The 20,210-nt window shown below is 40.3% G+C and overlaps 1 protein-coding gene across 2 annotated transcripts in view; it reads left to right on the plus strand.

Moving 5' to 3' along the window:
• The window catches only part of LOC117360784 (neurabin-1-like), a 162,512-nt gene that overhangs the window by 76,762 nt on the left and 65,540 nt on the right, over positions 1-20,210 (plus strand). For both annotated transcript variants that reach the window (XM_033945129.1, XM_033945130.1), the window contains exons 9-11: positions 8,490-8,719; positions 16,979-17,075; positions 17,157-17,358. In XM_033945129.1, coding sequence (XP_033801020.1) covers positions 8,490-8,719; positions 16,979-17,075; positions 17,157-17,358 — 529 coding nt within the window. The remainder of the gene's footprint in view (positions 1-8,489; positions 8,720-16,978; positions 17,076-17,156; positions 17,359-20,210) is intronic.

The raw sequence follows: 20,210 nt of genomic DNA on the forward strand, positions 1-20,210 counted from the left end.
TAATTAATTTACATCCTTTGTTTTCTAATTAGAAATCCTCTATTTTTATCCCATGCTTTTTTGAATTCCATCACTGTTTTCCTCTCCACCACTTCCCTTGGGAGGGCATTCCAGGCATCTACCACCCTCTCTGTGAAAAAGAATTTCCTAACATTGCTCCTAAGTCTTCCTCCCTGTATTCTGTCTCTATTCTTTCTAGTTCAGTGTGTTGGAATGAGCTATACATAAGGGTCGCACATCCGTTCGTCCATCTGCCTGGGGCAAAATAATTCTCTGAAAATGAAATAGGACCTAATTTGAGGGGTAGGCCAAAAAAGAAAAAATCCATCAAATTAAAAAAAATGGGCCAGATCAAACAGAATTCCAAAGGAATATGCTCCTCAAAGGTTTGTTTATTTCTATGGGAGAATATTAATAACAAAATCTAAAAAATACGATCATGTTACCTCCCTACTTCGAAATGCCCATTGGCTGCCAATTAATCAAAGAATTTCTTACAAAATCTCTCTCATAACATTTAAAACAATTCATTCTAAACTGCCTCAATTTATTAATAAATATCTTATCCCATATGACCAACCCCGCAGTCTTAGATCATCTAATCGTAAATTGCTGACGGTCCCCTCCCTTCATATAATAGGAACCAAAAGGCATGACATTTTCTCAGTCGTAGCCCCTCAACTTTGGAAAACCTTATCAGCTCTTGTTAGAGAAGAAGCTAATCTCGAACGTTTCAAAAGCCTACTCAAGAGTCATTTATTTAAAGAAGCTTTTAACATTTTATTTTAAATTTTACTGTATCCTTTTTAAAATTTCCTTTGGAATTAAGGAACAACGAGCCCTTTCCTTTTGTATTTTTTCCTTATTTGTCTTTCGTTCCTATCCAAATTGTATTTCTATCCCTATTTCTTTTTGTCTCCTGTCTGTCTGTCTCATTTATCCCTTTTTAATATGCCAATTATTAGTTGATGTTTCTTTGTAATTTGTTTTTTTAAATTATTAATGGTATTGTTAATGGCATTTTTATTATGTTCATGCTATTTTTTTTATATATATTGTAAACTCGCTTAGAAATTAGATAAGTGATTAAATCAAATTTTAATAAAACCTTGAAAACCTAACTTTTTGCAACATAGAAACAGTGAAACATAATAGTTTTTGGGTGGGTATTTTGAAAGGAAGAATTCTGTAACTATCTTCTCACAATACACAACTACCTCCATTGCCCAACTACCCTCACCTCCAAAGAGACCCTTTCACCTGCTCCCTCCTCCTCAGCCTCCATAATAAACCAACCTTCTATTGTCAATCACACAGAAGCACACCAGAGGTCAAAGGGGATTACAACGAGCAATTCAAGTTTTGCTGAGTACTTTCAAGCAGTGACCCTGTTGTACAACAGCTATACTAAATCTTAGTAAGATGGCATTGTTATATACTGTAAGTATGGTAGGTAAAAACCAGAATACATATTGGCTATACATCACCCAGGATAAAAAGGTGCCTCTAGAGCTAATGATAGTGGTAGCATTAGTGCAAACCCTTTAGGAGAAGAAAACATCCCTGATGCAACCATAGGCCATTCCCCCTTTGGGAACCTATTAGACTTAGGCTACTCTTTAGAGTTTTCTTTCATTGTGCAGCAAGAAATAAATTGATAAAAACATTAAAAGGATTAAAAACTGGTGGATTCTTGAAGATAAAAAGGAGATAATGTACGTTATGCCATAAACCCTGTATTTGATTAGAGGATACACAAAGAGAGCTTGTCAGAAATTGGAGGAAAGAAGAAATTTATTGAAGGATAAGCTTTAAAAAAGATTGATGCCAATCTAAGGTCTTTGGACAAATTAAGGAATGGTACTTGTGTTTCTTGAATGTCTTGAAACAACTAACTGATGCCTCGGAAAGAGAAATAAGGAGAGAGAGGATTTAACAAGGAGTGTTGGAGAGGAGATGCCCCACAGCATTTGAAGGCAACAATAGGAAAGATTTTTAGTTTAAATCTGTTTATTAAAGTCACTATGTGCACAGCAGAGCATAGGTACAAATGAATCAGAAATCAAAAAATACAGAAGGCACAATCAAAACAAATATATTGCATTGGTAGTTCAACATTTTAACCACATTTTATACCCCTACTACAGCAACCTAACCCCAAGCCCCAACAGTGAATGAAAGTACTGAGGCGTCTACTCTTATGGCACCCCAGCAAGTGAATAAATCCTGTTGAAATCCCTCCTGAGACCTAACTTCCCAACCCCATCCTCCCGAAGAGATGAATACCACATATTAGGATTGGTGTGTGTTTGAAAACCCATTGAGTACTAAGCTTCACACTCTCAGAGAAAGTATTTGGATATATTTATCTCAAACCTGTAGGAATGCCTTTTGCTTTTTATGATGACCTCTAGCCCCATAGGATTCCCACATCATTAAAGTATGGCGTTTATTGCGCCAATACCAAAAAGATGGGGGTTGCTCCTTCAACTAGTGATTTAAAATACTTCAATAGGCTTTTGCAAGAATTTACGTTCACCAACCCCCCCCCCCCCCCCCCCGAGCCTTAGAAGTGAGTATCATGAAATAATATGCCCAGCTCAGAGAAAGTTAAAGTATTTTTCAGGAGCCATTGTAAAAGTATATTTCAGGAGCCATTGTAAATAGGTGAATAGAGCCAGCCAAAATGCCTGAATTCTCTGACAAAGCCATGAAATAAAGTATTTTGGTCCAAGTGATATTTGATAGTGAGAGGTACAGTAGTAGCATAACCAGCCCAAAAAAGCCTGATGTTGGGAAAAGTATGTCCTATAAAAATTCTATACTGCAACTCCACAGTATAAACAAGATTAGGAATCTGAGACACTAGGGAAAGAAAATCAAGGAAGTAGGCCTTCTTCCCTAAATCTCAAACCCATGCTGCCTGGAGAGAAGCATAATTATTTTGGGGTAGTCCAATACAGACACATGCCTCTCCTCATCCCCTTTGAGAAGCTCTCGTTCCCTAATGCCCAAACCTGGGAATAAATGGCATATACCTAATGAGCATATATAATGTGAAAGTTACTACTATTAATTATTTCTATAGCACTACCAGACTACGCAGCATTGTTCATGGTCACAAAGAAGACAGTCCCTTCTCAAAAGAGCTTACAATCTTAACAGACCAGGGATCCCTGTCAACATGGATTCACTAGGGGCAGGTCATGCCAATCCAATCTCATCAGCTTCTTTGACTGGGTGACAGGAAAACTAGACTCGGGAGAGTCTCTGGACATAGTGTACTTGGATTTCAGTAAAGCTTTTGACAGTGTCCCGCACCGTAGACTATTAAACAAGATGAAATCAATGGGGTTGGGTGAGAAACTAACTGCATGGGTCAATGATTGGCTGAGTGGAAGACTTCAGAGGGTGGTGGTCAACGGCACCCTCTCTGAGACATCGAAGGTGACTAGCGGAGTGCCACAGGGATCAGTACTGGGACCGTCCCTTTTCAACATATTCATAAGGGACTTGACCCGGGGGCTTCAGGGAAAAGTAGCACTGTTCGCCGACGACGCCAAACTGTGTAACATAGTAAGTGAAAGCAATCTCAAGGATAATATGACGCAGGATCTGATCACGCTGGAAAACTGGTCCTCGACATGGCAGCTGGGATTCAACGCTAAGAAGTGTAAGGTCATGCATCTCGGCAGCAGAAATCCATGCAGAACATACACCTTGAATGGAGAAGCACTAGCTAGGACTTCAGAAGAACGGGACTTGGGAGTAATCATCAGTGCAGACATGAAAGCTGCCAAACAAGTAGAGAAGGCCTCGTCCAAGGCAAAGCAAATGATGGGATGTATCAAGAGAAGCTTCGTCAGCCGCAAACCTGAAGTCATAATGCCACTGTATAGAGCCATGGTGAGACCTCATCTGGAATACTGTGTGCAATTCTGGAGGCCACATTACCGTAAAGATGTGCTTCGAGCCGAGTCGGTCCAGCGGATGGCCACTAGAATGGTCTCCGGACTCAAGGGTCTCTCATACGAAGAAAGACTGGGCAAATTACAGCTCTATACTCTAGAGGAACGCAGGGAAAGGGGTGACATGATTGAGACATTTAAATACGTCACAGGTCATGTAGAGCTGGAAGACGACATATTCGTTCCCAAGGGACCCTCGGTCACAAGGGGGCACCCGCTTAAACTTAGAGGAGGGAAATTTAGTAGTGACACCAGGAAGTACTTCTTCACAGAAAGGGTGGTGGATCAATGGAACAGACTTCCGGTGCAGGTGATCAAGGCCACCAGCGTGCTCGACTTTAAGAATAAATGGGACATCCACGTGGGATCCCTACGAAGGTCGAGCTAAGGAACTAAGTCATATGCACTCAGACTTAATGGGGTGGGTCAGTAGAGTGGGCAGACTTGATGGGCTGTAGCCCTTTTCTGCCGTCATCTTTCTATGTTTCTATGTTTCTAATCAAACAGGATGTCATGGATACAGTTAAGGGGAGCGGTTAATCTGCTGGCTAGGTGGTGGGGGTAGTAGGGAGTAGGCATTTGATCGGGTCCCTTGGCCAATTATGTTCCAGGTTCTGGCACATATTGGCTTGAGGCCTTGAATGCTAAACTGGCTCAGAGCACTATATAATTCCCCCAGGGGATAAGGCAGGGGTGCCATTTGCCCCCTGTCCTTTTTGCTCTGGTTGTGGAGCCCCTGGCTCAGTGGATATGGGAGAATCCCGATATAGTAGGTGTTCGGTCCCCTGGGGGGGAGTATAAGATAAGTTTATTCACAGATGATATTCTGTTCACCTTAACTGACCCTGAAAGATCTCTAGAAGTGATTGAGGTGGAGTTATTGCGTTAGGATGGTCTTTTGGGTGAACATGTCCAAATCGGAGTTGTTAAATACCACTCTTTCCTCTGACCGAGAAGGGGAAGAGCCGGGGTAAAGCCCTCTCTGTTGTGTGAAAGGATCTATGCACTATCTGGGAATTCAAATAGGCCCTCCTGCTCTTTGCCTTTATGATTCAAATTATGTCCCGATGCTTCGAAGAATTAGAGAGGAATTGAATACTTGGGAAAAATGTTGCTTCTCCTGGCTTGGTAGGATTGAGATGGTTAAGATGATGATACTACTCCAGCTTTTATTCTTTTTCCAGGCACTTCTGATTTGGGTAGATAGAAAGGTGTATACATGCAACAGCGACTTTTTGCTTTTGTGTGGGCCCGCAAGCATCCCTAAATTAGTGGGAGAATGTTGAATCCCTTTTCAAAAAAATCAATATAAAAGGTTCTCGATCTGAAACCATTCCCCCGTTCTATCTTAAAAAATTCTTCTCTTGTTTTGGTCCTTATATTCACTCTCTTGTTCAAAAAAGTTTACTTACCGCCTCAGTCCCCCTTCTCTGGAAAACAGCCATCATAACTCCAATATTAAAAGACCATAAAATCAGCCCAGATGAAGTTTCGAATTTTCGTCCCATAGCCAACATACCTTTCCTTGCAAAATTAACCGAAAGATTGGTGTTCAACCAGCTCTCAGATTTTATCGAATCCACCAATGCCCTTCGTCCAAATCAAACTGGTTTCCGTAAATTCCACAATACCAAATACTCAATGATAGGACTTATAAATAGCATTCACTATCACTTAGACCACCACAATTCAGTAATTATTTTTTCTTTAGACTTATCGGCGGCCTTTGATACAATAGATCACGATTTATTACTCAAATGTTTAGAATCCATTGGTATTGAGGACCAAGTCTTAAAATGGTTTAATTCTTTTCTGTCTAACCGTTCCTCATTTGTCAGTTACAACGATGAAAACTCTGAAGTCTTTTCCTTATCTTACGGTATTCCCCAAGGTTCTATTCTGTCTCCTCTTCTATTCAATATCTTCCTTTCCCCTCTGCTAAGTATTTGTCAATCTGTAGGTTTTACATCCTTTACATATGCGGATGATATCCAGCTTCTCCATCCTCTTGATCCAGAAAATATTGACAAAATCATTGCAATTAATAAGAAACTTTAAATCATAAACAATTGGCTAACCTCCAATAAACTAGCCTTAAATATTCAAAAAACCAAAGCGATGCTTTTTTCTTGGAAAAAAGATACAACCTTAAGAACCCCTTTCGTCCTCAACTCCATCACCATTGAATTAGTTTCTTCCGTAAAAATCTTAGGTGTTATCGTTGACAACAAACTATCGTTTCAAGACCATATTAGCAATATAGTTAAAATATGCTTTTATAAACTGTTTGATTCGATCTATTTCAAAATTCCTTGAACCCAAATCCATTAACATATTAATTCATTCTCTGGTCCTATCCAAAATAGATTACTCTTCTACTTAACATCACACAAAAAGAAAAACGAAGACTACAAATTATACAAAATATGGCAGTTAAATTAATTTATAATGTCAAAAAATATGACCATGTCACTCCTTTACTAATAGATTCTCATTGGCTGCCAATCATCCATCGGATTAACTTTAAAATTTTGCTCTTAGTATACAAACCTTATCCTCTAATGAAACACAATTTATTTCAAGAAGGCTTATCCCTCACAACATCTCCCGATCTCTCCGCTCAACGTCGCAAAACCTTTTAACCGTCCCCTCTTTGAAAATTATAGGCATTAGAAGACACGATATGTTTTCTGTGATGGCCCCACAACTGTGGAACGCAATGCCACACTACATTAGAGAAGAAAAACACATAACTTCATTCAAAAAAACGTTAAAAACTTATCTTTTTAAAGACGCGTTCAATATCTAATAATGAGACCTACCACATGAAACTTCAAGCCTTTATTTTGTTACCTTCCCTCTTGTTTTTCCCTTTTTTTGTTCTCTCTCTTTAACTAAAAATTGTAACTTCTCCCCGCTATCCCCACGCTTCATATCTGTCCCAGAGTTAAAAGATGTGTATTACCCTGTTAGTTTTCACAACCTATGTTTTTATAAAGCTGTACATCGCTTAGTTAACTGAATAAGCGATTTATCAAATATTAATAAAAACTTGAAAACTTGAAACGTGCCTGCTTAAACAATATGGTGGCCTGGCGGTGCCATCCCTTTAGAAATATCAGGCAGCCTAGCTGAGGGCACTTCTGGAATAGCAGGTTCAAACCCTGGATGGATATCAAACAAGGTGGAGTAGACTCTATTTCCTTGCTCCATTTGCCCTGGCTCCCTGGAGGCAAGAAGTATACAGGAGAGTCTGGAAATGGTGGAGACTGCCCTGCGGGTCTGGCGCTTGGTGGAGCGTCTGGCCCTGTGGGGAAGGCTACGTTCCTGGTATACTCCACTCCGGTTTAACCCTGAATTTACCCCTGGATATAGGGTGGGGGTCTTTAAATGGTGGGACCTTTTGGGGGTTGGAATGTGTGGGGCAATTTATAGACATAGAGGGGCAGAGGTTGCGATCCTTTGGAGACCTCTAGGAGAGATATGGGAATAAATCTCTAGGTTCCAAACCATATCTCCAAGCGAAGGACTATATTCAATGAGCTGGAATTATGAGAGAGCTCTTTGGTGTGTGTGTGGGGGGGGGACTGAATTTGAAAAGCTGTTGAGCCTGGTGGTAAAAAAAAAAAAAGGGCATGGTTTCTGCTCTATATGTCTGCCTTAATAGTAGATCCGATGTCCCCTTGAAATACATGTTGGCGTGGGAAGCAGATTTGGACTGGAATATAACCCAGGAGGAATGGGACATGACCTGGAAGCATACTGCCATGATGGTGGAAAATGGGTACAAAACACTGTTGCGCTGGTATTACACCCCTATTCTCCTAGCAAAATTTTCTGGAGGGGGGATGTTATGGGGCTGTAGGCTCTCAGGGTACTTAATTGCATATGTGGTGGGATTGTGGAATGGCTCGGGGATTCTGGATCTCATTATTCTGAGCCTTGTCATCTGTTCTGCATAGGGCTCTTGAGCCATCCATTGGGTTAGTCTTTCTGCATCATTATGACGATGTTTGGGAGGAGAGGGGGAAGTCTACTTTACTAAACAGTTCCTGACGACAGCTCGCCTGGTGTTAGCAGCCAGTTGGAAACAGTCTGCTGCTCCAGATATGCAATTAGTGCTGACTAAACTGGTACGCTCTGTATAGGTTGATAGCCTTGAAGTATCACAGGATGGAAAGCTTTATTAGGAAATGGCAATGTTATGAACAGTGGAAGAAAACTGTACAGTGAAGGTGATATTTATTGTATGTGGGATCTTGGGGGAGGGGGATTACTGTTGCTGGTTGCTCTCTGTACTATAATGGTTATTCTGTACATGATACCTTTCAGTTCTATTGAGCTTCTGGATGCTTTCTTCTGTATAACATGCCCTGGCATAAAATAAAAGCTATAAGTAAAAAAATAAAATAAAATGATAATGTTCTTTTAAAGGCAGTTACAGATGTAATAACAGTTTCTTTGAGAATAGTGCTGTTTGACTTTTTCTCAAATCTAATATTTCATATTTTTTGGGATAAGCTGAAAGCTGCAGAAGCTGAGAAGATGGAATGGGAATTGAGCAGGTCACGACTTCAACAAAATATTGAAGAAAACAAGGAGAAAGCAAAAAAATTGGAGACTTATTGGCTAGAAGCACAAAGTTTATGTAAAACAGTAAATGAGCATCTAAAAGAAACTCAAGAACAATATGATGTGCTTGAGAAGAAATATAATAAGGCTAAAAAATTACTTAAGGATTATCAACAAAAGTAAGTGCTGAGAAGTTAACATTCTTGTGAATTTCTGAATGCATCATAATGGATGTATTCACTGCTACATATATATTTATCTATGTTATTAAAGGCAATCAAAAATAAACATGTACATCATATACAGTATATACAATATATATATATATATATATATATATATATATATATTGTATGTGTAATAAGAATATAGTGGTACCTCGGTTTACAAGTGCACCGGTTTGTGAGTGTTTTGCAAGATGAGCAAAACATTTGCAAAATCGGTACCTCGGAAACCGAGCATGGCTCGATTTACGAGCACCCCCCCCTGCGATCCGGCACCCCCCTGCCTCGAACCGGCACCCCCCCGCCGCTTCTTACCCTCATCTGGGCACTCTTGAAGATCGGCCTACTCGTCTGCTGGGCCTTGAGCATCTGAGCATGCTCAAGGCCCAGCAGATGAGTAGGCCGATCTTCAAGAGTGCCCAGATGAGGGTAAGAAGCGGCGGGGATGCCCAATTGTGTCGGGGGGGGGGGGGATGTCAGATCGTGTCGGGGGGGGTGCCCAATCGTGTCGGGGGGGGGGGGTCAGATCGTGTCGGGGGGGGGTGCCCAATCGTGGCGGGGGGGTGCTGGTTCGAGGCAGGGGGGGGGTGCCGGATCGCAGGGGAGGTGCCGGATCGCAGGGGGGGGCCTTCGAGGGGAGCAATGCCGGTTCTCGGGGGGGGGGGGAAACGCATCAAAGCGAGTTTCCATTATTTCCTATGGGGAAACTCGCTTTGATAAACGAGCATTTTGGATTACGAGCATGCTCCTGGAACGAATTATGCTCGTAATCCAAGGTACCACTGTATATAAAAAGTTTGGCTGCAAAACCAATACTCGAAGCCACATCATGCGCGGACTTCAGAAAATCTCTGAAGACCCGCCTCTTCAACACCACCTAAACTCTCCCCCTACCAATTATAAACCACCTCGAAAACCCTCCCCTTCCGTTTCCCCCTCCCCTAACGTCTAATGCTGTACCTCTCTTACACTCATCATACATCTAGCTGTAAACAGCACTGATCCCTAGTAACTGTTCATATTGTATCACCCTATAACTTAGTATAACATCCTGTATCTGATTGTAAACATCCTGTAACTGTACTCTTGTTAATATCTTGTACCTTACTGTAACCACCCCAGTTCCCACTCACCTTGTACTTTCCTGTATCTTACTGTAAACATCCTGTAACTGTCCTCTTGTTACTATCTTGTACCCTTTGTAAACACCCCAGTACCCTGTACTTCATTGTAAACATACTGTAACTGTTTATCGTGTTAATATTTCGTACCTTATTGTATCACCCAGTACCTGCTCACTTTGTATTATCCTGTATCCTTCTGTTAACACTGTACTCTCTCTAGACACGACTTCACTGTAAACCGCTTCGAACTTAGGGTTAAGCGGTATATAAGAAATAAAATTATTATTATTATTATTAACTTCATCTGGACAGACATAGCCCAAATTTGAAGTTTGGAAATACAGTGGTTTATTTTAAAAGTTAAATTGGTAATATTTTTTTTTTTTTATTATTATTTATTTATAAAATTTTTACAATATTTCCAAGCATATACATCTTGTACAGTAAAGTGAGATCAAACAACATATTAAACTAAGATTACAAAATTAATATTACTACAAGGAAATACTAATCTAGCTGATCTCACACTAGTCCTCAATATTATTGGATTCGTAATTAAGAGTAGAACATATATAATTCAAATTAATTAAATAAGAAAAATCCTTATCTGACTAAAGTGCAGGAAGCTAACTTTCCATGGACGTTGTTATTCCTCTTTCTAGACGTTTCATTGAGAGAAAGCTAATCAGTTGAGATGGCTCTGTAAATATATACTTCAATGATAAATATCTAACTACACATTTACATGGATATCTCAAAAAGAAAATACCCCCTATTTGTGTCACTCCAGGTTTTAGAATTAAAAATTCTTTCCTTCTTTTTTGAGTCTCTCTAGAGACATCAGGAAAAATCTGAATATGCTGTCCCAGGAAGTCTTTGGATCTATTTTTAAAGAAAAGTTTTAATATCCAATCCCTGTCTGGAGCCAAAGCAACAGACACCAATTCTCTATCTGATTGTTCTAGTATAGCCGAAATGTCCAATGACCTCTCCCGGGGTTCCTCAATTTTTTCTTCTTCTTTGAATTGGGGCTTAGCAGGTAGGTAATACACTCTTGTGAGAGGAGGTAAGGAGTTTTCAGGAATTTCCAAAATTTCCATAAAATATCTTTTCACCATTTCTCTAGGAGAAGTTGACAGGATTCTTGGAAAATTTATAAATCTCAAATTATTTATTCGACCATTATTCTCCTGCACTTCCAACTTCTTCCTGAGTAATATATTATCTTTAACCAGCATATCTTGATTTTGTTTCAGTAGCATTAGCTCCTTATTTGTATTTTGTGTCTCTGTTTTAAATTGTAACATGTCCTGCTTTAAAACTTTTATTTCTTCCTTTTGAAATTGGTAATATTTGAGTCAATCTCGATCAATATAAAGATGTCATCGCATAGGTAAAAAACGTTTCCCAAGCTGACAACTTATAAGTATTCAAAGTTGTCATACAAAGATTGAATAAGATTGGTGAAAGCGGAGAGATCTGGGGAACCCCACAAGGAGGCTGCCAGGAGTTAGAAATATTACCATCAATATTAACTGATTAAGATCGAGACAGTAAAAATTTAGAAAACCAAACAAAGACAACTTAATTAAGTCCGATATCTGAAAGTAATTGGAGCAGAATATCATGATGCACTATGTCAAACGCCACGAACAAATCAAACTGAAGCAAAATTGAACATTTATTTTGTAGTCGTAATTGTTGGATTTTAGAAAGAAGAGAGATCAATAAGATTTCAGTACTAAAATTAGAACGAAATCCATTTTGAAAAAGTTGAAGTAGTGAGAATTTCTCCAGATAATTGGTAAGTTGACCAGCTGCAATTGATTCTAACAACTTTGTCAACTTTGGTATATTAGCAATTGGTCGATAATGAGAGGGGATAATAGGATCTAGATCTGATTTTTTCAGAAGGGGAAGGAGTGTTATTTGCCTCATAGATTGCGTAAAGTATCCATTTTCCAGTGAGTAATTTAATAAAATAGTCAATCACTTTACGGCCTGAGAAGGAATATTAAGAAAAAGATATGATGGAAAAGGATCCAATGAACATTTACACTTTCTCAACTTTTCACACAATTTAGATACTTGGTATTCAGAAACTGAATCAAAAGAGCACCATATCTGTAATGTTTGCAGGAAGAACAGTAAATCAAATTTTAATTAGAGAGAGACCAGTCGCTTACCTGTCCTACCAATACAAATTAATATAACATGCCATACTTTTATTTTTTAATGGGCACAGATGCTATTTGTGTGTTTCACACACAAAATATCTGCTCCATTAAAAAAAAAAAAGAAAAAAAAAGGTATGGTATGCTATATTAACCCCCGACGACAACCATAGGACCTGACCCACCCCCAACAGAGAGACAGAAGGGATGCCTACTCCTGCCACAGTAGCCCCCCTTGCCAGCCAGAATTGGCAGGAGGGATGCCCACTCCCTCCTGTCACCAGATGTCCCCCACGTCAGATGCCCCCCTACCCTTCCCCTGCCCCCATCCCCCAAAAGGCAGGAAGGATGCCCACTCCCTCCTGATACTGGATTCTCCCTCAACACCTCCCCTCCGACATCCCCCCCCCCCCCCCGGTACCTAGAGAGCAGGAGGGACACTCATTCCCTTCAGCTCCAAGGCCTGCCAGCCCAAAATGGTGGGCCTTCCCCTCCCTTGTGCATCATGTGATACATGGGAAGGGACCTAATGCCCTGATTGGCTCAGATGCCTAAGGCCCCATCCCTTGCACTGACTTCCAGTAGTTTGGAGGGTACAGGTTAAGATTTGAGTTAAGTATATAAAGCATTACATCAGGATTTGCCTATTGCTTTGGTTAATTCAATAGTACCTTATGTGCCCTCTTGTCCATTATGGTCTCAATTTAAGCAGTTGTTAGAAGTGCTCTCACTGCAAGTGATACATAGGGTATTTATTCATTCATGAATATTCTGTGTAACAGGTCCTTAAATGTGGAATGCCCTTCCAGAATCAGTTCCGAATGTTGGTTCATTTTTAATTTTTCAAAGACCCGGATTCCATACACTAGGTGTTCAGTCCCAACCCATTGTCTGGGTGTTGCAGAAATCTACGTCTTTTCTGAACACATGCTCCACCCTCCTAGTATGAGAGACAGTAAACAACCTTAGTTTTAATTTCTGCAAGCAGTCCGAGCAGAAGTCTTTTGCTGGTGCTCTGCTTCTGTTTCTTATTTTTTTGCTTAAATTTTTTTCTTGGTGACTTCAATGCCTTGAGATCCCTCCCTGGTGGTCCGCTGTCGGAGAAAAAGGCGCAGTCCCATGATGCTGGACTGCAGCTTCACAGAGAAACTCTGGTGGATCTGTGAAGCCAGCCGGCTGTGTGCCACCTTCTAGAAGTATCCGGGGTCACTTCTTGTGGAGTTTTGCTGGCCAGTGACGCTGTCACAGGTTTCTAGCGCAGGCTGTGTGCATCTGGACAGAAACCCACCCAGATTTCAAGGTGCAGGCTGCCTTTCCCACCCCCAGACGCATGGCAGAGGATCCGTGGGGGCGGAGGGTATAGTTGGCCTCTGGCTAACTGCAGTCCGAAGATCTTCCATTCCAGTGCATTTGGAGCTGTTTCTGAGGCAGAAAGTCCTTTTTCTCCACTCAGCTGCTTTAAAAACGCTGACAGGCAAAGGCATTACAGAGACTGTGAGTACCTAGATCAAGTTAAACATCGTTTTTCACAGTTTTTGTAGGTAGGGTTCAGGCCCCCCACCTCCCCAGACTCCAAATCGCTATTTTTTTATTTTTGGATTTTGTTTATTTTTGCCATTTTTGGTGTGAATTTGTAATGGTGACCATCTTGGATTTTAAAAATGATCTTTTTTTTCTAATTTTGATTTCTGCCTCAAAACCCCCTTGATTTGACTCAAAATCGATTGGGATGGACTCCCCAGCCCCTAATTTATTGAATGTTGACATTCATTACACTGGATGGGCACCAGATTAGCGATTGCATACTACGTGCGCCATGGAGAGGGTAGGAGTTTCGGGCTTTACCTCTTCTTTGCCTTCTTGGGCTAGGGAGCTGGCTGTATTCGTGTCTTCAGAAGAAATTCTCACCCAGAGGCCATTCTGGAGTCTGGTGCAGTACTCCTGCGTTCCAAGTCTGGGGACTCTTGCCACGATGCATGTATCTCAACAGAGCCCTGCCATGGTTGCAGAGTGGGCCTTTTCACTGGATTTTACTTGGCTCCTTGGAACGGTGTATCCTCAGATCCCACTCGTTGGACGCAGCCAGTGGGCGCATCGGGGCTTTTTCGGTCTTTGACGTCTGTGGCAAAGCTTCCTGTTCGGGAGCTCTCTTGTCTGGCCATGCCAGACTTCGATTGCAGTAGTTGCCATGCAGATTTTATGTTTGTTCTGTCTCCTGCCACTATATTTAAGTTAGATCCAACTGCTGCCTTTGCTGAGGCTGGTCTCCTCGGCCACTCTGAGCTTCTGGATTTGGAGGTGCTGATCCTTCTAATTTGGGCTTCTGTTTGCCTTTTTACGGCTGATGTTCTGATAGAGCTCCATTTGGATTTTCTACCTTCCAGGCTTCGGTACTGGACCGTTCTCCTGTGCCTTTTCTATTCTGTCCACACTCCTGGGTCTGGTTTCTGATCTGCTTAAGCTCCTGGGTCTGGTTTCTGATCTGCTAAAGCTAGGTCTACACTTTATCAACTGAATCCTGCTTTTTGGCAGATTTGAAAGCCTGAGGTGGATTCCATCGTGGCATAGGTTTTCCAGTGTGCAGCCCTCCCTAGCGATGGGAGAGTGAAGTTTAGGATTCTCAAGATCGCAGGAGGCTGTTATGATGCAAAATCTTCTTTTCTAGCAACCTCAGGTAGCCGAGTGGTTGTGGCCACTTCCTTTATGGCATATGCATGTCATTGCGGCCTGCGCAATGTGTCCTCTGTGGAGATGCATGCCTGTCCTCCACTGGTGTAGGTTGGTGTGGCTGCGATTGTCGGGCACCCTTTATGATTTCATTCGGGTTCTTAGTACATTTTCAGCTAGTGCAGAGTCTGAGAGCTGAACTCTTCGCTGCCTCGAGGATCACCTTCAGCGGCTGTGGCCGGATTCTTGTTGTTTTAAGTCTGTCTGGCTTCTATTTGGGGGTTGTTAATGCCCCCTATGTTCCCTGTGCACTAGTTTCTCTGGGCATTGGGAGGGGATTATAGTTCTCTTCATTCATTCCACAGGTGTCATCATGGATCCTCGGGTTTTTCCTCCTAGAGTCATTCCCAGCGTTATGACCATGTTACCACAGCTCTAATTCCAGGCATCTTCAGGTTCTTGTGCAGTGGCTACGAGAATTCGCAGGAGCCATTCAGGAAGCTGCTGAGCACCGAGCAGCAGTGCCAAAGTATGCTCCTGCTTGGTACCGCTCATTGGTTGAAGCCGGAACTCATGGAAGCGAGCTATTGACCAGGTTAGCAGGGAGACGGGATCCCAGAAAGCTCGCTCTTGCCCGCTACACCTCTAGACCACCAGGGAATCCAGCGGCAGAGGTATGATGGACAGGGCAGGGAGGTGTGACAGGGTACAGAGCCTAGCTGCCCAGTGGAGGCCTTCAGAAGTCTGGGAGGGGAGCGGGTGTACGCTGGCATGAATATTAAACAGAGACCCCCATTTTTGGGCCAATTACAGTGTAAATGTATATGTAATAAATAAATATATATATATATGGTTTTATTTGTTTTATGTAATAAATAAATATATATATATATATATAGGTTTTATGTAATAAATAAATATATATATATATATATATATATATATATATATATATATATAGGGTTTTATTTGTTCATTGGGATTTAACAGCCTTTTCAGATTCACCACAATCTGTACCACAGGTACAATTTACATAAAATTTACAATTTTTTAAACTGCATAACAATGATAAAATGACCAAATATAAACACGAATACAACAAATGAGGTGAACTTGGAAATAGCAACTGTAAACGTAATAATAGAAAAAACATAAAACAGTATCAAAAATATACACATTTAACCAGGGCTGTGGAGTCTGAGTCAGAAGCAATTATTGGGTTATTGGAGTTGCAGTCATTGAAAATATGCCGACTCCATCTCCTAATAATAAAGTTAAATTGTATATCATGCAAATATCACATTATAATACTTAAATTTCTTATTTCAGAGATAATTTGATTAACTCTTTTTTCAGGATATGTTTTAATTTTAGAATATATTTTGAAATCAAGTTCTTTGATTACAAAATGTAATATATTTTATGATATTTATATTGGTGAAAGTGGCACCTAAAGAATGATAAAGTTTGTCCCTGACCCCATGAACTCTGATCCCATCCACACAAGCCTTGAATAGTTATGATTTTATATTGAAACCACTTTTTAAAAATATAAAAAGAAACAATAATTTATACAACTTATCATTTTATAAATCACAAATATAGAACAAGAATCAACAAAACTCCTGTCTCCCCTCCCCCCTCAGAAATATCCCTTCTACTATTGAGACAATTGAACAAATCAAATTACTACATAGAAAAATACAGAATACCTCAGTCACACACAGAAATGCCAAATCCATAATAACTGACCAAAAATGATAACCATAAATTAAACCAAAATCCCAATTTGTATGTAGTACAACATATATATAGATATATAAATAAAGGTGTTGGAGTTGATTTTATGTACCGACTCAGCCCTGCAGAACAATCACAACAGAAATTATAAATGTCAGTATGATACAAACAATAATAGAGATCATTGAATTCTCCTTTATTTTACATGCTTTGAGCAATTTTGTGTAACTTGTTACATTTTGTCCACTTTCAGTGTATTTTTACAAGTATAAAGTACAGTGCCATGTGAGGTTTCAATTAACTTAATTGATCCCATATTTCTTTTTCATGTACAGTGTGCTCTGTAAGTTCCACTGGAAGTCTTGTAGATGCTTAATTTAATAATTATCTTTTATAAAGCATTTCAGTTTGAAATTTGATGCCAATAAAATATAGATACCACAATTGTTTTTTCTTACTGGCTTAATGTACAAGTCCAGAAATGTCACAACATAACTGTATTTTTTCAGAGAAGTAGAATTTATGAAAAAAGAAGAGGATCATAAAGGAATTCTTGAAGCAAAAGAAAAGATGCATTCAGAGGAACTTAAGATATTACACACTCAGGTTAGCTAATTATGTTTTGTATAACTTGTACTTTTATTTTAAATCTGTACCTTTTTTAACATAGTATCCTAAAATTTGCAGATTGCAGAGCTTGAAAACAAATTGCAGTTAAACAAAGAAATACCTTTTGGGAGTTCAAGTGATATAATTGTAGACATGGAGAATGAACATTCTCTTCAAATTAATCCAATAAATTTAGAAAACCATGTGAGTTTACTTGAAGATCTAGCATCTGTTGAAACTGAATTGGAACAGTTAGAGCCTTCTGACCTTCTACTAACTGGTAAGTTAATGCTTTGTTTATAAAACACCCCATGTGACTGTCAAAATCCAGTTAATAATTTAAAACTGCAGAAAATGTTATAATTGTTGTCTCTTTTTGCAGCATGGCTTCCCATAAACTACAGCCAGTTAGTTGTCTTCAGAATATCACAGTGAATATGTATGCATATTATAAATGTACAAATTAGGTCTTCAGTGTGTGCTGATTTATTTTTGTGTATATCCTGAAAATTCTTCTGGCTGTGGGGTGAACTTACCCAAGATAAGTTAAGACAGCCTTAATTATTTAACTGTCTTCTTCATGCACAAGCAGAAAATCTGTCATTCAGGTAGGGGATGACATCCAGTGGTCCAAAGGTGTAAGTGCTACATCTGAGTAAAATCTTTTATTTTTTACTGAACATATATTTTGTGTTTCATACGCCCAGTGATGTGTGAGATCCCCTCAGTCTATTTCTTCTTTATATATAGGAAACCTATTGCACCCTTTACTTAGGGATGGGCAGCCAAACCATTTTCATATCATTTTGTTCTGGGTTTTGTTTTTTTTTAAATTCCAGAATGAATGTGATAAAGAGGGTGTACTTTATTTATTTAATATTATTTTTTTTGGGGGGGGGTCCTGTCCCCTCTGCACTTGCCTATTTCATATATTCTCTACTGGGAGAACACACAACTTGTAAGGGGTAGGGATGGACAGTCGTTTTTTATCAACTGTCTCTACCCTTTACTAGCTTTGTGTTCTCCCAGTGGAGAATAAATGAAACTGGCAAGTGTAGAAGGGACAGGACCATTTGCTATGATACTTCCCTCAAAGAGTAACCACAGTGATAACCTAGAGAATGATTAGTACGTCCATGAGGAGATTCAAGCATACACATCTAGAAAACTAGTTACAGTAGAGAATTGAGAGGAGGAGGAGGAGATTTGTGAGGAGGTTTGTTTCCTCCTTCCCTGCTTCCCTGCCTTTCATTCTTTAATCTCATTGCAGTGAAAGTAGAGAACTACCCAAAGGAGTCCTTGTTGGGTGCTTCTGACCTTTCATTTTTGCCGCTATTTCTATAGTTCCCAACCATGAAAGTGGAAAGGAGAAAGAATTACTCAACTAGAGCCTAATCCAGGAATCCATAGAGGTTCATGAGAGGCGTGAAGAAAGAGTCGCGGGCACCCAGTGTATGTGCAGAGAGAACCCAAAGCAATAGCGGTGTTCTTTGCTCACATGTTTAAAGACAATAGACTGTTTTCAGTCCAATTCTTTATATGTGAGTTTGCAAACCATTGGACCCCTGAGGAAGGCGTGTTCGCCGAAACACGGACCGTGTAGGGTCCGGTTGGATTTTTATCACAGTATTTTTTATCATTGTACTTTTTAATTGAATTTTCATGGTTTTATATGTCAATGTTTATTAAATTATCTCCAGAACAAGTTTTAAGAAACTTCACAACTGCCCACACCACGCATGTGCGAGTGCCTTCCCGCCAGACATAAGCTCGCAGTTCCTCAGTTCTTCATTTTCTGTGGAGCAAAGTGGTTTTTTTCTGGGACTTCATCTAGCCTGCGTTGCCTTCAACCCGCATCGTTTTTCTACGACTGGACTTTGGCCATTATTTTTCCTTACTTTATAAATGTTTCTTAGTTAAAAAGAAATTTCTTTTTTCCTCACTTGACCCTTTCAGCCATCGTGTTATTCTTCGGCAGGCTTTTTCTTCTGTATCATCATTGAATTTAATTTTGCCACCACAATTTTTCCATCCATGTTGAAACCGTTGACCGGCTTTAAAAAGTGCTGTCGGTGCCAGATCTTTTAACTCAACATGTGCTTATTAGGCAGCAAAACTTTGGAAATCTTTACAAATATTAACCTAACTATATTACTCTAACCTAACAATCTAATCTAACCTAACAATATTAATCTAACTTGAAGATTTTCAAAAAAGACCTAAAGACCTATCTATTTCAATAATTTGTTATTAACTCCCAAATATTGTAATACTGTTTAATAATTTGTATCTTCATAATTATTTATGTAAACAGCTATGAACTTAATGGAGGTATTAGCAGTATATAAATAAAGGTTGTATTGTATTATTATCCCAGGACAAGCAGGCAGCATATTCTTGACTGATGGGTGACGGCACCGACGGAGCCCCGGTACGGACAATTTTAGAGTGATTGCACTCTAAGAACTTTTTAGAAAGTTCTAGCTCGGCCGCACCGCGCACGCGCGAGTGCCTTCCCGCCCGACAGAGGCGCGCGGTCCCTCAGTTTCTTAGTTTCCGCGGAGCTAAGAAGACGCGTTTTCAACGGCTGTTGAAATTTTCTCCTAACTTGCCTTCCCGCTCGCGTAAACGTTTTGGCTTAAATTGCCTTTTTTCTTTCTTTCCATTTGTAAAAAAAAAAAAAAAAAAAAAAAAACTTTCATTTTTATTCTTCAGTTTCGGTTTTCCCCGGCGGGGCCTTCTGCCACCATCGAAGCCTCGGCCTTCGATTTGGCGGAAGCCGTTTTTACTTTCATGCCCCCTCAACCGGGTTTTAAAAAGTGCCAGCGGTGTGCTAGGCCTATATCTCTCACGGACCCACACAACTGGTGTTTACAGTGTTTGGGTCCTGAGCATCAGGCCTCTTCTTGCACCCGCTGTGCTACTTTAAAAAAACGGACATTGAAAAATCGCCAAATTCAGCAGCGATTGTTATTCGGTGCCGAGATGTCCGACCCCGTTCCTTCGACTCCGGCTTCGGCACCGATTCAGTCGGCACCCTCGTCTTCGACGCCGCGTGATTCCACACCGGCATCTCAACAGTCAGGTAAGCCGGCTAAGAAGCCTTCCCCGCTGGAACGTCTTCCGGCCTCG

The sequence above is a fragment of the Geotrypetes seraphini genome, chromosome 5 (genome assembly GCF_902459505.1).
Source record: "Geotrypetes seraphini chromosome 5, aGeoSer1.1, whole genome shotgun sequence".
NCBI classification, from domain to species: Eukaryota; Metazoa; Chordata; class Amphibia; order Gymnophiona; family Dermophiidae; genus Geotrypetes; species Geotrypetes seraphini.